Raw genomic sequence first — 17,529 nt, 5'->3', positions numbered from 1 at the left:
AAATGGCAAGCAACTGGTAGTTAGAATCTAATTCACGTATATTTCCACTAATCATGATGGCAAGCAATACATGAAAATGCTAACAGTGAAAAGACGTGACATGTAAACACACCATCAGGAGGACAATGCATCCACTAAATTAAACCTTCTGGGATTATATTTGATTTTGGTTTCGAACTTCGGAATCTATCTTTCTTTGCTAACTGAACATGATTAATCCAACTATTTTTACCAGGTAATAACTTAACAGGTTTAAGAGGCACTAAATTAGCACATTAAGACTTTAAATTAAATCCAAAGAAAACACCATGTGTTGCACTTTTACAATGCAATAGAAGTTCGTGAACGTATAAGTCCAATGCGATTCTAGTTTGAATGAAAATATTGTGTATCCCTTCTGATTTCCTGAAACTAGATGGCTAACACGTACATTAAGCATCTTAAAGTAAATTTTGGTTAATCAGGATCTAGATTTTGTCGTGCTTGTGTTTTAACATTCACTTTTGGTCCTGGCATCTTAAAGTAATGTTGATGCGAAACGGCACAACAACAGATAAATTAAACCTGATTGGACGGATTTGAAAAGGTAGCCACTAATATAATAATTGAACCAGTCATTCTAAACATGCTTCCAAAAATATTTACCAACTTAAACTAATCCAATTGGTGAGATGAATTACCTTGGTACTCCTTAGTCCTCAACATCATCATCTGTTATGTTTACGAACATGGATTTAGAGAGAGAGAGTCCAAAAATTCTGCAACGAACAAATGCACGATCAGTAGTATACAGTGAGTGTCCAAAAATTCTACAAACAAATTAACAAATGAAATAATACCTGAACTAACTTCCTCTTCTGGTCCCAAGGAAGAAATATCAAGATCAATCGGCGTCTTCAACCAATTTTGAGCACAAATCAATGCCTCAACTGTTGTGGGAAGTAAAGAACTTCGATATGGATCGAGAATACGCCTCCCAGTGCTAAAGGAAGATTCAGATGCCACTGAAGAGATGGGTATAGCCAATATATCTCTTGAGATTAGTGCCAAAGTAATATACCTAGTCGAGTTCGTCTTCCACCAACCTAAGATATCAAAAGAAACTTTCTCTTTCCGCGGTTCTCGTTTCTCTCTCAAATAAGTCTCCAGCTCATTTTTTCCTTCATCATCAAAACTTTCCTCTTCTTCTCTTGCAGATGGAGCTTCACCTGTAGTTGGTACTTTTCCAACTGAACTAACTTCTGTTGAGGCGTTAGAAGATCTTGGAGGAGGATGTAGTGGTGGCAACAATGCATTTGAGTTAACGGAAGCCTGAATATAAACAAGGCAGAAATTCCAATCAGATAACATGTAAAAAAAAAGCATATCAAAGTGCATTCAAATACTACTTATTAAAAAGATAAGTAAAGTGCATTCAAATACTACTTTGCTTTTTAAAAAGATAAGTAAAGTATTTCTATACAATATCTCTAGTCCCTTCAAGTCATAGATTGGTGGATAATATACAGATACTAATTATTTTCGAGTTGGCTGGATGATAGATGATACACTTTATATGCACAAAGAAGTATTTTGTAATTAAGGAGTAGATAAATTCACTGGATGTCCTCTCAGCTAGAGCTAATCCCATGAGACCCACTGTCTACACGTAGATATCCAAAGGTTGGAGTTTTATTGGAACATATCTGTCATTGTTTTACACTCACAACTATGAACAAGCCTATGTAAATCAGGTCATAATACTTAATAGATCAATATATTTAACTAAATATTATGAATATCAGTTCACTGCTAAATCAACATCATCATTATCAAGTGTTATAATATTGAAGTTGGGTGCGCAAAAAAGAGCTGGATTTTAGTAAAAAAATTGGTAAAAGAACGAATTGACACACTGGTACCAATCACTTGAACGAATTGGTAAAAGAAGACCGCAAATTTTAGAATCCTATTTTTCTAAATTCTTGAGGAAAAATATCTTACTGGTGTTGATCCTGATTCCTCCATAGTTGAATCAAAGAAATCAACTTAATCCTGCAAAAAAACAAAACAAGCAAAATTAAATCATTTTAGTAAACCCTAGATTAAATATAAATCATGTAAATCAAGTAACCCAAGTTACATAAATATGATACCTCTTAAAAGAAATTAAATGTTCACTTGTTTATTTCGTCTGAAGAATGAAGATGATACCTTCTACTAGTAAACCCTAGCTAACACTGACAGGTTACAAACTCATATGAACAGATTTCGCCTGAGAAGAAGGAGGAGGAGAAGAAGAAGAATGAGGGGATGATTAGATTCTACTAGAGTTTAGAGATCACGATTCACGATTCATGATTTGATTTTTGATTTCTCCTAACTTTAGTTTCTGGTCTATGAACTGAAGAATGAGGCGAAGAGATGTGAAGTGAAAATTAGGTCGACGAAATGTATACTTAGGTTATAACTTAAGAAATACGTAGGGTGTGGATTGAATCTATCTGATATTAATCAACGGTCTATATTTATCGGTTTTCCAATGGTTTTTGGTTTGGTTTTTCAGGTCAAACCAAAACCAAAACCAAACCAGTAATATCGGTTTTTCAACTTTTTTTACCAAACCAATCCAAATCTAAATGGTTTGGTTCGATTTCTTCCTTATTGGTCTGGTTTGGTCGGTTTCCAACGGAAAACCGAAACCATGTTCAGCCCTAAGGGTAGGCAAGCAAAAAAACATGACACAAAATAAAATAACTTAACATATGAAACAAGATGCATGTTAGCAAGATAATTTTTCTATCGTATACTCTTCTATAATTTCAAAGAACTAGCGTGGGGTGAAGGGGAAACACAAGCAAATAGAAGTGCGTTTCAACTTTTTGTCTTGTTTTTTTTATTTTGGTATGAACTTGGGCCTTTTTAGGGTAGGCAAGAACACAAATTTTTCTGATTGGGCTTAAAATGAGTACTACCAGAGGAGATATAGGCAAGGGTACAGTTGCCGTTGGTTGCCTCCGCCACTGGGCAGGAGTTAGAAGTATGAAAAATTTTGAAAACAAAAACAAAAAAAAAACAATGCGGTAATTGACTAACAAAAGATCTGAATAAGCCTAGTGATTCAAATACCAAATAATTCACTAAAAGTTCAGGTAATCTGGTAATGTGAAAAATGTTGGTTGGTTTAAAATGGGTTGTAACTCAGTCATGGGGTTCGGCACAAATTGATAGATATTATGGAACCAATCCGAGGCTGTAACTCAACAACAGTTCTCATGGCATGGCAACTCAAAGCTGGAACCTGCGCACTACAAATAGAGTTGCAACATCTTTTGGGAAGGACAGGGAAGTAAAGCTGCAACCAGAGGAATTAGAGGACACTCCAGTCTACAGAAGGCTTGTTCAACTTACAAATTTAAAATTTACTTTTGCCAACCTGACTTGTTAGCTCACCAAGTATGCTTGGACTATTAACACACCACCACTCCAAATACTAACAATCAACTAATACAAATAGTTAAAAGTACATGGCACACGAAAACGTCTGGTATCAAATAAGAAACTAGAGGAATAACTTTCCAAAACATAGTCAATTTTGATGACAAAAAATGGTAACATCCAGCATTGTTGACACCCTCACTTTCTCGTTTGCCTCTTACCACATTACTAGTGTCTGAATTTTCCCCTAAACATGAAAATAAAACCCTCAGCATTAGCAATATTGATAAATTAAATCCTGCTACATTCATGTCCTAATTATTCGTCAGATTGCAATCAGATAAAGAGTATAATAAAACTTACCGGAATACTGGAACTGTTTGCTTTCAAGCTCTCCTGAAGCTCATGGGATGAGACTAGTAGCTTAACTGAGCGAAATTGAACACGCTGTTCAAGGTGTTCAAAGGCCTGCAAAGAGACAACCAAGAGATATGTTGAAGAATTTATTGGAAGAAGATTTTACTACCTACATTGATTTTTGCACAACACTTCACACACCATTAAGCATCTATCCCTTTCATAATAAGTAACATAGATCGGGATAGCATCAGATGAAGTCAATATCACAGTTATGAATACCATGATTAACATACTCACTGAAAAAGAGCTGGTATTTCACCTTTCATAACAGAACTGAAATTGTACGAGTTCTGCTCTTTAGTTTCCAGTCTCTTCATGCATACCTTTGGTCTCCTAATATGCACTATAGAATTTGAGACCTCAATTAAGGAATTCAACAGTCAGCAACTCTATCCTGTCCGAGGATAATTACGTCCCTGGATACAATTCTGACTGGATGTTAGTTTCTCCAGACTTGAATGAGCACGAATTACTGTTGAACACAATCACAAAAGAATGGAAAAATCACATGAAGGATACATGAATTTTCTCATTAAACTCAAGTACATAATCACGATGAAAACTTGAATCTGCTGGCAAAGACAGTATGTGCTCCAACAATCTACATACCAAGATCGCAAAGCATAACATTAGAAGCAGTAGCTAGAAGCAATCATGTCATATCTCATCAAGTGGGGTTCAGAAATCCTCACATCTGTAGGTCTTCTTTTGAGGGGGGAAGAAACAATAGTTTCCTGTGGGAAAAACGCGATCTTACTCTCTTTTCTAGGAGTTGATCTGCATCCTGCACCACAAGCATCAAACTTCCTCAGAGGTAGCTTGAACAAATTGAATAAGAGAGCTCCAGTATTAGTAAGAGGCTTTCTATGGAAACTGCTGAGTGCCCAAACAATATAAATTTAAGCCAAGATACGTATCTGCAGTCAGGTGATTTCAGGTGGTTCCATTAACATACAAAAGTAAGTGATATAAGATGAAGAATGTTTCTGCGAACCAAGCGGCAACTGGAACCGACAACTACAGCTTGTGACATTACAGACTGCATTGCATTTAGCAAGCAATAGAGTAGTCTTTGCTTTCCCTGCAAAGAGTCGTAGTAAAGACAACCACTATGTTATTAAATAAGAGTTATTGTGTATGACAATAAACATGTGACTCATATAAGTTTGGAACTTATGAGATGGAATTTTATACGAACCCCCAAAACCGAAATAATTAGAAACCTAGTCAAAACTAATGTGAATATCAACTCTCGCCAAGAAATGAACATAATATTTATTATGAGTTTATTTGCTATTCTTGCATGACATTGCAAGGATATCAAATATTATTATCAACGTTTTTCAAGCTAAGTTAATGTGAATTGTGAATACGGTGAGAGGTTGGTATATATTGGTGTTTTACACCATGTTTATTTTGATAGGTTATGGTTCAAAATTTGAACCAAATCGTTTGAAAGAAAGTGGTGTTGAGATATACTCACATCACTAGGATTTTCGGCATTGGTATGGTCTCAAAGTTTACTTCTGGTAGAACAATTTTATTAAAAATGTTCATACTTCCGAAATGAGAAAGAATCTAGGTTCCCTAGATTGAGATTATAAATTTGTTGAATTTGATCATTGCAATACTACGAATGATAGGTTATGGATAAAATGTTTGAATATAATATTACAATTTTATCATAATATAAATTGAATTTTCAATATTTGAAATATGAGATTTTGTCATGCTTTTTGAGAAATCAGTGAGTTAGTGATGAATATGAGCATATTATATTTTCTTACAAACCTGGTGAATTTTTGAGTAACATGTATGTAATAATCTTACCTAACTCATTAAAGCATGTATGTCTTCAAATCTTACGCAAATTGCAATGATATTGGATGAAATAAAATATTTGAGAATTTTATAAAGATGCTTCGAGTAACTTGTCTTGATATCAAATACGATCCTTTGAATAGTGAATTACGCAATGTTTTTTCAAAAAAATTGTTTGAATTTTTATTCACTATATTGTGCAAAATATTTTGGGTTTAGATCATTGGCTCATTAGTTTTTCACAAATTTTGGAGTCTATGGATGTTGTTTTCAAATTCTTGTTTGAATCAAAAAAAAAATAGTGGGGGTTCTATACCTTATGTTTTACAAACTTTGATTTAAACTAGAAGAACTAGAAAAATGAAGGTGACAAGTAATTCACTAAGAATGAAACTAGAAAAGCATATCGTATAGTGAGACTAAATTTTAGTCATGAATATTTTGTTGCTTAAAATCCGAAAGATAACTTCTCATGGAAAATAACTTTGTTCTTCAAAAATTTAATCTTTGGAAAAATAAATTCATGAGCCTATTGTTTTAAGACAAGTAAACAGAAGGTTGTTGACACTCCCATGTCGCAAAATTAATTTACATGCTTGTTTTGTTGATGTTGTTTTTACGATGTATGATTTTTTATAGTCATAAGTAGAAATATATACTTTTATGTAAGTTAAAGATGAGAATCTATGTAAGCCGAGCATGGAAAAACTGTGTAGTTTCTACACTAAAAGAAAACATATAAGTTAGATAATTTATCATTTATATTCTGAAAACAACTTTAAAACAATTTAAAAGAAATAAATTGTTTACTTGATTCATTCGGATGGTTTCAGAATTGATGAAAGCGAAATGCACAATACTCTTTGTTTTGTATGCATAGATGATTTGTTGAATTTTTATTCTAACGTATAGGATGAATATGAAATTGAAAACATGCTTAGTTTACTATTTGACATGAAAGACTTGAATGAAGATGGTGTATGTTGTTAAAAGTAAATTTTTTATTTGGATCTATTTTTCAATGAAAATAGAATTTTAAAAGAGATAGAAATATATATAGTATAATTGTAAACTAGTTTTCACTCATTTGGTTTAGTGCAAGTGCTTTTGAGATTGTGTGTGATTGCACTATACATGAATATGGTAGCTTAATATGTTTCTTTGCTACGTGATAGACTATATATAAGCATTTTTTGTAGTGGGGGTTTAATATATTACTTCCATAGTGGGGGTTTTATATTCAGATTTACTAATTCTAGTATGTAAAATTGGTAAAATTTTGAGAAGGTTATGAGGTGTTTCAAACACACCTTACACCTAGAAATACATTATCTAAATGGTTACCGCAATCCTTTAAGGATATTGCGAAGCTGATTGGACATCCTTTCAGATGAATCCTCTAAGGGATGGAGCGATTCGATCCTCTAATAGATAGAGGAACAGACATATTAATCTAATGTGATTGTACCGCGGATATTGCAAGAATTGATAATGTAAAGACAATTATAAGAGTTGATATTATGAGAATGGATTATATAGTGTTTAAAAAGAGTTTTCATTAGTCCTTTGACGAAAGGATTGATAAGAAGATGTGAATACATCTTAAGGATGAGGTTGATGCCCATTGAGATTAAGTCATCTGTGATGGATACCCAACCTAGAAATAGGTTCAAAGGGATTAGACGAAGTCATGGATGATATGGAGATGCGAGAATCATGTTTTTGAAGAATTCATCCCACGGCATGATATCCTGAAATGAATAAAGGTTGAGTTTAATTTTTTATTTTAACTTTTTATACTCTTAATGATGTTTATATCTCAATTTAAAGTGGGGTACTTTCAGGAGTACTCTTGATAAACTCATCGTGTAGGCCGCTTTCTATGAGAATATGGGCAGTTCTCTGGATCATTCATTAAACTGGGATAAAAGCGCAGGACCGTAATGTGCTGACTTTAGAATTTACACTAGTATAATCGTGTGTGTCAAGCAATCTTTTTATCTCATAGAGTTCAAGACTTATGTTCACTTTATGGTCAGATTTTAAGAGAGCCTATTAACAATACGTAAAGGTTCAGGTCGCGAGACACCTTTGCTTATGCACAACTCTATATGTTCTTTCTCAATGTTTTGAAAAATATAAGTAGGGGATTGTTGGGATTATATGTTTTAAAAACATTACTTATTTACAATAAATTAGTGTCTCATTTAAATGGTTTTATGATGATATTTATTTTTCCTTTAAAGAATAAATTTATTTTATTTTTAATGTCAAAAACTGTTTTTCGTTGAATTGGTTAATGATGCTAATTAACATCTTATTAATGCATTTCATTTAATTCTTTGGCTAATATAAATCAATTTTTGATGAAAGGAATTTAGGATGATGTTGAAAACCTTTTTCTATTGAGAGAGTTTTTTCTCTTTACTTTTTTGAGATAAGAAAATAAAAATGAATTTTTGGAAAGAAAACAAAAGTGTGAGCATCTTCTTGTTTTCTATAAGAGTGATTCTGAGCAACAATGAAAGTGTAGAAGTGGCACATGCTCTTATCGTGCAAGAGCGATTGTGTAAGAGATTGATTTCGGCTGTTTTATCCTGGGGACGACGCGCAATTGAAAAACTGCCTGCACAATCTTGAACAAGGCCGCAAAACGTCTTAAAAAAATGGACCTAATCCGCGACTCACCCATAACATTATTTGTTTCGTATTTGATTTTATTTGTTGTGCAGGCATAATTCGAAAATTATTCCAACAGATACCCAGGCAGTACATTTGAAGTTGAACCTCGTGCCTTCGACCACTTGGCTAAAATGTCAATTCGTACAGGAAAATTGTATAAAACATTTTTATCAAAAATTTAATGTCATTTTAATTTATTTTATTTTTACATTATGCGGCATACAAATACAAAGCAACAAGACCCAGATGGCCGGAAAACAAAAGAAAAGAGTTACTCGATCATTATTTACAGGATTGATTGCAAATAAGGTGGGACTGAAAGTTCATCCGATGGGCACGCCACCGAGAACTGAACTGAGCAACAAGCTAACTGCAATTCTTCCCAAAACTGAAGCAGACCTCTTCATTTTACTTCCATGAGTACTAGAAACAGCTTCCTTCTTAGGAGGAGCATACGGTGGATGGTTGTTATGGTTAGGTGGTGGTGGCATTGGCGGGTACCAGTAGGGCTGTGGATAATAGTAATTATAATTAGGTGGTGGTGGTGGATATGGATAATAGATATAAGGGGGTGGACAGTAGTTATTGTACGGTGGTGGAGGAGATGCTGGAGGTGGTTGAGCAGGTCCCTTTTGCTGGTGCATCTGCGCTTGGGGATCTTGTGGTGATCGAGTTGTGTGAGGAGTAGTTCTGGACTGATGATTATTGTACGGAAGAGTAACACACTCGAGATGGATATTGACACCACATGGATCACATCTGTAACTCCAGGAAGACAGTGGTACAACGTCTCTACAAATTGCACATATGGACTTGCGAATAACCGGAATTGATTGGAACTTGAGAGGGTGATTTTTGTCGATTACATGATGCACTTGTGATGGAAATTTTGAGCACAAAGGGTGGAGGAAGAAGAAATGTCGACCATCATCATAGCGTTTCTCAGCACCAGACGAGCATGTGTAGAAGAGACCTTTGACTTGATCACCACAGACATCGCAAGGACGTAATTGACCGTAATCTTTCTTGCTTGATCCATCCCACATTAATTCCAGTCGATGCTTAGGGTGTATGTAACCGTTGAGGTACTCGGGACAATCAGCACAATTCTCATGGATATCGAAATCGCATTGCTTGCAACGGTATCTAGCACCAGAACCTTGAGTGTGGCAGGCATCACATAAGAAATCGTTATCGGAAGCGTCCCTGATTAAGATATGAGGATGCGTAAAATGCTCCAGAGTGTGTTTCCGTTCTTTTTCTTTCGCCGGAAAACTCTTACGCGCTGAAGCCATATCTCCTTCTCTCTATCTCTCTCTGGGGTAACTTGCTTTATTTGTCTACTAGATAATATATCCAGGCAGCCTGCGGATATTCGTTGATTAACTATACGTAGTCAACTTTTCAATTATTGCTACCGGCCGTTTTGCATGCGTAGTAGTGCACATCATAGTGATTTATTCTTCATTGTGATTCAGTCAGACGAACAAACAATTTACAAACAAGAGATCTTATATATTGATGCAGACTATGTCCTTAGAGAACGAAGGAATAAATATTACATTAATTATACATTTTCATCTGTCATTGTCGGCTCCTGGTCAAAGGCCAAACTATTATCTTTCCCTTGCCCCTTGAATACTTGATTAGTAACAATTCATATACCATACAAAACTGGAAAGAAAGTCATGCTTCTATTTTGGAAATCTTATCAGTTGGAAAACAAGTTCCAACTCCATCGAAGCCTCAGTTTATTTAAAGTAGGTTGGTGACTTGGCAACTTAAAAGCTCTCTTTTGGATATCTTATCAGTTGTGACGGAGAGCTAGCTAGTTCCGTTGATGATGAGGTCCATTTGCAGGCTTAGAAGAAGAAGTCCTATCTGCAGTTTAGTATTTGGATTATATGCAAAAATAGGTCTATTCCGGATCCTCATTTTCGTTTCTAGGCTTGTTTTTTTATTTATTGCAAAACTAGGTAAGTTGAACGGATTTCATCCAAATCCGTTATCTCCGTCAATATCTCGCGCTGACTAGTCAATTTATCTTCAAAATCTCATACAAGGATATCTCGTGGATAGCTCGTTGACAAATTCTTGAGCTGGAGGAAAGGAACTGAAATCTAACAGGGGGTTAGTCGTGGGAGAGTTCGAGAGATTTTAATGTATTTGGGTTTTCTCCTGTTAGTCCTGAGCGAGTTTGAGGGAGTCTCTCCAAATCCCCGTTAGTCGTGGGGGAGTTTAGAGGAGTCTCCTAAACTCCCTAGAAAATACCTATTAGTCGCTGGGGAGTTTAAAAAAAGCTCTTGAACTCCCTGTTAGTCATAAAACCCTACAATATTAGGGAGTTGGTTTCTTTGGGAGTTTGAAGGAGTTTTTAGTGTATTTTGGTCTCACAACAAATCTCTCAAAAGAGTAGAGATTTTAGTTTATTTTGGTCTCACAACCAAATTTGGTTCAAAATCTTTCTTTTCAAATCATACGGATTTCTCAAATCTCAGCAACAAAAATGTTGTTCCCAACATGATGAAATGATTATCAGATGATGGCCATTATGATACGGTGAATCATTTCTATGAAAATATTAGGATAGTGATCTAGAGTCCATGAAAACGTGTGGATATATAGATTTGTTTAGATCTACATATCCCGTAAGATGCACCAGCAAAAAAAAATGTAGAAGTCTTCACAATTAGCGCTTCCCTGAGTTGAATTACATTATCACTTCTGCAACCACCGTTAAAACTATTTTCTCACCACCACCATCACCACCTATAACCAACCACTACTCCCTTAACCACCCCAAATAAGAACCCTAATTTCAGAAATAAATAAAGGGAGTTAGAATTGTATGGAGACCGTTAAATTGAAAAGGAAAAAAATTATCTCGTTGCACAAAATAACATACTATTGATACAGAGATATGATCATTTTCATTTATTTTTTTCTTTTGATTAAAGATCAATGTTATTTGCAAATGAGGGTTTATTGTTTCTTAAAAGAGAATGAGTTAGGAGTGAAATCTCTCAAGCTCCCCCAAACTCCCTCTAATAAACTCTCTCAAACTCCCTACACTCCCCCAAACTCCCTGAACTCAAAAACACCAAACTCTCTCAAACTCCCTACACTCTCTCAAACTCTCTCAAAATTCCTGAGATTTAAAATACACTCAACTCCCCAGAAATCACTCAAGGACTAACCCCCTGTAAAATCAGGTGATGAAATAGTTTCCGGTGATGAAGGATTGTGTCTGCAATTATCAAGAGAATAACCATGAACCTATCTTCTACAGACGGCGTTCAAATCTGCATTATGGGGTCTCTGCAGTTCGTGATTTCCCAACAGCAACAATGGGTATTTGGGGGTTTCAGTGTGTTGGTCGTATCATATGAGCAGTTATGTGAATTTCAATGAATATTATGACAACAACCAAGTTAGGGTTTATATCAATGAAGATTTGAATTGTATTTTGTATGAATTTGAGCCGAAAAGAATGTTGAATGCAAAAATTACAGGGAGTGGTGTTGATGTTCATGGATGTTGAATCTGAGATGGAGATGAGGATGTTGTTGCTGTTGAAGGAGTTTGTGTTGTTCTAGATTTGAGTTTTGTTGCTCGAAATATGAAGATGGGTCTGCTAGTTCAGTTAAGATCAGATGAGAAAACCAAATTACAGCTATGGTTTTGAAGGAGAAGAAACTGGAATTAGGGTTTGAATTGAATGTGAGATTGCCTTGTCTCTGATAGAGACGATGATGAGCAGATGGGTTTGAACTGTGAAGGGTTTGATGTTGCAGGTCGTATGTTAGAGATGGTGTACTTGTATGTCAGTGAAAATGAAATTAGATGTCAGCTAGGTTTTGCAGTAGTGGTTATGGCTGGTGGCTTGTATGAGTTGCAGGTGAATGAGATATCACTGGTGATATGGTTTGCGATGGTGGTGGAATTCAGAGAAGATTCACGTCGAGATTTTGAGGGTGTTGTTGTTGTTGTTGCCGCTGCAATGGAAGAATGATGGAGTCCGGAGCTGGCAGTCAAGGATTTGTGTTGATATTTTAGAGTGCAGGAACTGACATGATGTTGTTGCTACAAATGAAGGGAATGCTATGGTTCTAGTGATGCTGATGAGATGGAGTACAGCTTTACTCGAGGCTGAGATGATATTACAGGCACTGAAGTGGTTGTGGTGGTTGCTGCTCATGGATATTGCAGCTGCACTGAAGCTGAAATGGGTTGCTGCAAGAAATGATGTAATGGTGCTACTAGGTCAAGAAGCTACATAAATGATGTTGGTGAATTGGATTGGTGTCGTGTTTCAGTTGAGGACAAGAATAAGGGTCTGCAATGCAGTGAAGTAGTGTTCAGATGCAGGGTTTTGTAGCTACAGAACATGCAAAAATTGAATTATTACAGCCGGAGTCTAGGCCTTCGATTTTCTATAAATAGATCTTGGTCATTCGCTTTATAATTTAATCTCTGTCGTTGATATTAGAGGGGGAGTTTGAAGGACTAAATCGTCTTTTAAACTGGGAAAATATGGATAGGTGGCAGATAACTGCAGCTAACTTTCCATCCACCAAAACTTGCCTAGTTTTGCAATAAATAAAAAAACAGGCCTAGCTTTGCAAACCATAAAAAAAAAACAGCTCTATTTCTGTAAATTGCCCTTAATATTTCAACACCTTGAAATCATTTGAATGTTGATCGAGATATTGTCTATGAAAAACAAATTCTATTGCCCCCGTCCACCTCTACTTGGTGTTAAAGTATAGCATAGATTTCCAGACTGTTTCCACGAAAGAATAATTCTATGTGATGCTTCATCAGGGAAATTCATCTTCACAAAATGAAGGAGAAATTCTATGTGATGCTTGGGTTTAAATTATTTTTTTAGTTTTATTTTTTACATCTGATGCAACAAAGCACAAAATATAGCACACTAAGACCCCAGATGGCCGGAAAACAAAAGAAAAGAATCACTATTAATTACAAGATTGATTGCAATATTGCAAGGAAAGTTCATCCCGTAGTTCCCATGGGCAAAACGATACCGAGAACTGAACTGAGCAAAAGGCTAACTGCAATTCTTCCCACGACTTTAGCGGACCTCTTCTTTTTACTGCCATGACTGCTAGAAGTAGTAGTTTCCTTTTTAGGAGGAGCAATATCGTCACCGCTAGAAGTAGAATCCTTCTTGGGAGGAGCATGCGGTTGATGATGGTTGTAATAAGGTGGTGGTGGCGTTGGTGCGTACCCGTGGGGATGTGGTGGTGGCTGTTGATAGTAGTAAGTATCATTAGGTGGTGGATAGGGATAATAGTTATTAGGAGGTGGAGTCCGTGGACAGTAGTTATTATTGTACAGTGGTGGTGTGAATGGCGCCGTCCCAGTGTAACCGCCATACCGAGGAGGTTGAGCATGTCCCTTTTGCTGGTGCGACGTCTGTGTTTGGGGATCTTTTAGTGATCGAGACGAGGAAGGAGTTCGAGAGAGATGATGATCATCATCGAACGGAAGAGCAACACACTCAAGGTGGATATTCACACCACACGGATCACATCTGTAACTCCAAGAACAGGAAAAAACAACGTCTCCACAAACCGAACAAAAGGAGTCGGGAATAACAGGGACTAACTGAAACCTGAGAGCGTGATTTTTGTCAATTACATGAGGCACACGGGGTGGAAATTTAGAGCACAAAGGATGGATGAAGAAGAAGTGCCGACCATCGTCATAGCGTTTCTCAGCACCGGACGAGCATGTGTAGAAGAGACCTCTGACCTGATCTCCACAGATATCGCAGGGACGTAATTTACCGTAATCTTTCTTGGTTGATCCCTCCCACCTTAGTTCCAGTTGGTGGTTTGGGTGTATGTAAGTGCTGAGGTACTCGGGACAATTTGCACATTCTTCGTGGAGGTCGAAACTGCATTGCTTGCAATGGAATCTAGCACCAGAACCTAGGGTGTGGCAGGCATCACACATGAACTCATCGCTGGGATTACCATCTCTCGTTAGGTTTCCGTAATGATTGGTAACCTCCCTATATAAGATATGAGAATGGGTGAAGTGTTGCAGAGTGCATTTCTGTTCCATCAATATCCCTCTCAGGTTCAACTTGCTTTTTCTGTCTATATAGAAATATTTAGGAAAGCTGTGGTGGATATTATTTATGGCCACTTGTAGTATGACTTTGGCCTCATGCGTTAATTAAGTAGTTTCTGGAATTGGATATACATTTTTCTAGCGTAGTCAACTGGTCGGTTATTGCTGTCAGTGCTGCGTAGTACTGCACGTCTTAGTGATTTATTCCTGAATTGGATTATTCAGTCTAACGATTAAACAAACAAGTGAATGAACATAAGAACAAGCAAACGAGTACAGACTTGGTCATCAAAGAATGAATAAATACTCCATTACCGTGTGTAATACTTCATGAAATATTCTTATGAATTGTGGCAAAAATGGGATATCCTAAATAAACTAGTATTAATAGTCATTGAAACTGCGTCAACTACTTTCATCTCGTTCCAGAAAAGTGATATTCTCACTCCGTTTTCTAAAAATATGATACTTTCGTCTCGTTTCATAAAAAATGATACTTTTTGGCGGTATCTTAACCAACAAGTTACCAAGGTACGAAAGAATAAAATTTTGAACCCGGAAGCGAGTGACTAACTGAAGGAGATGATCTTGGTCGTGGTTGATCTTACGGACGCCCAACACCACTCTAGCTAGGATAATCATTTTGTGTGCGCAAAATTTTCTGAGTGTGCCTCAAAAAATGGTTCATACCAAAGAAAGTCTCATAATTTTTTTTTTCAAATTGTTAGATGTGTGTCTGTATCTCCCTGGCTCTCCCCGAGTCTTAAACTTACATAGTGGGGCAGTTTGGTAACCATTTTTTTAATGGATTATCAGTCTATAATTCTTTATGCAGATTATAATGGATTCTATATGCGTTTGATAACTATCATAATAATTGCTTATTTTAATCATAATTGAAGAAATTAATTATTTCCATAAACAGGAAAAAAAATTGTTTTGAAAATTTATTATAATCAATTATTTTTGAACCCACGTTTGGGGGATATGAAAACTAAATGGGGGATATGAATTACTTCCCCCAACCAAAGGTGTCTGCTAAGAGGTGTTTTTTGAGGCGAAAATACTAAAACACCCTTCCCTCAAAATAAAAATTAAGAAACTTAAAATCAGAAAACAAAAACATATCCCCCATTTCCATCTTCAGCTCTTATTAATCTCTTTTAGGGTTAGGGCTTTGAAACCTAAATATTCCTCACTCCCTTTCAAATTCTCTTCTCCTTCTCTACCGGCTCCTCACTTTGAAACCGATTTTTTTTTAACATTCGAAAGTGATGAAGACAATGCCGTAAGTGATAAAGACCATGTCGGAAATGATGAAGACCATGCCAGAAGTGATGAAGATCATGCTGGTAGTGATGAAGACCATGCCGATAGTGGGTTCCTCAGTTCCGGCATGGTTATTTAGGATGAAGACCATGCCAGTACTGAGTTCCGGCATGGTTATTCAGGATGAAGACCATGTCGGTACTGAGTTCCGGCATTATTATTCAGGATGAATACCATGCCGGTACTTGCTATTTCAGACAAATTTTTCTGTATGTTTTTGTCCTCAAACCGGCATGGTTCTTTTGGGAATCGACCATGTCCGCGCTGAGTTTTTCAGGCATAACAATGGCGGATCAATGAAAATATATCAAATTTCAATACACTAATACCTATACAAGGGTAATTGGAGTACTTGTATGTTCAGCATGTTTACTTTCTTGGGTTGGTTCATCACCTAAAGCTTCATGATCATAAATATCTTGATTTAATGTTGTTGTATCAGCAAATTCAACGTTAATGATTTATACCAATCATCATCAAACGAACTTATTAACTTAACTAATTATAATTAACCATTAAGCATGATTAGTGAGGGGTAGATTAGGAATTTATAAAAATAGTTAGATAATGGGTGACACTGATTTGATATTTGGATCTAATTTTTGTCTTTTTTCTCTATCCCCCAATTGCGCGTTCTTATTTTTTCTAAGAAACTTAAATTGAATTTTTTCTTCTTATTTTCTCTAAACTATCAAGAGAGAGACAAAAAAAGAACATATGACTAAAATTATATCGTAGATCATTGTTCTTTCTTCTCCTTTTCGAGATCATCATTCTAAGATAATCAATTATTTGAAAAAAAGTGTTTGGAAAAATTTATTTTGAAAATGATTATATCAAAATTATTTATCAATTTATGATTATCTATAATCATAAATAGATAATCAGCCCTTTCTTCAGGAAGGAATCCACTTCTCCGTAACAACACCTTTCAACGTGGCCCTCGCTTCTAGCTCCGCGGTTACTTCGGTTTAGTCCTTCAACAAACAGAGACTTTTGGCTAGCCTTCTGGGTGGAATTGCCACAACATGGGCGTTCTTCTTAGCAAGAATTACTGCAGTAGGATAATGGCTTGGAGGATTTGAAAAGTATTATGGCATTAAGATTTCCAAGGTTTAGCCAAGGCTTAATTCTGTTAGATGTTACAGATTATGGATCACTAGATCAATCTTTTTTCTACTTCTGTTACCCTATCTTTGTTAGTTCCTTCCATAATGACCGATGAATCAAAAACCTTTAATTGGAGCAGATTTTGTCAGTTTTTTTTTATGTAATGTAAACTTAGGTAAATGTTTATCACCATATGTATAAAAAAACGTATCTTATTTAGCTCATGTATGCCTACTCTAACTAATTATTTCGGTTTTCTACTTGCGGCTTCAACTATAACTCCCGCTCTTTTTATTGGTCTGAACAAGATACAACTTATTTGAAATGAATTGAATGAACAATTCAGAAAAAAAAAAAAAATTCTGTGATATTCTAGTAATTACTGGTCAGTCATACGGTGGTGAATTCGTTCTCGGGCCTTGTACACACCGCCTGTCACACTATGGGAGTTGGCCATGCCCGAAGTCGTTACCTTAACCGCAAGGAGGGGGATGCCGAAGGAAAGGCTAGTGACTGGAGTGAAGTCGCGACAAGGTATCCGTACTTGTACGACTTAGGTATGATGTCCTTCCAAGGTATCCGCCACCATACGAACATGGTATATTGTATCAAGATGAGACCTAAATTGAGAAGTCTTGGACCCCCTTG

The 17,529-nt window shown here is 36.1% G+C and overlaps 1 protein-coding gene across 1 annotated transcript; it reads right to left on the bottom strand.

The window, feature by feature from the left end:
• Positions 1–13,184: 13,184 nt before the first annotated feature.
• On the bottom strand, positions 13,185–14,433 carry LOC113344574. The gene has a single exon (XM_026588523.1). It carries the CDS (start codon positions 14,431–14,433, stop codon positions 13,357–13,359), a length of 1,077 nt encoding a protein of 358 aa, XP_026444308.1. The 3' UTR covers positions 13,185–13,356.
• Between the last annotated feature and the right edge of the window lie 3,096 nt (positions 14,434–17,529).

This window comes from Papaver somniferum, unplaced genomic scaffold, assembly GCF_003573695.1.
Source record: "Papaver somniferum cultivar HN1 unplaced genomic scaffold, ASM357369v1 unplaced-scaffold_79, whole genome shotgun sequence".
Lineage (NCBI taxonomy): Eukaryota > Viridiplantae > Streptophyta > Magnoliopsida > Ranunculales > Papaveraceae > Papaver > Papaver somniferum.
Note: the sequence above shows the minus strand (reverse complement) of the source record. Positions and strands in the feature narration are given on the sequence as shown.

Excerpts from the sequence above, each read along its gene's own strand:
- LOC113344574 (XM_026588523.1), bottom strand. The coding sequence starts at position 14,433 with ATGGAACAGAAATGCACTCTGCAACACTTCACCCATTCTCATATCTTA.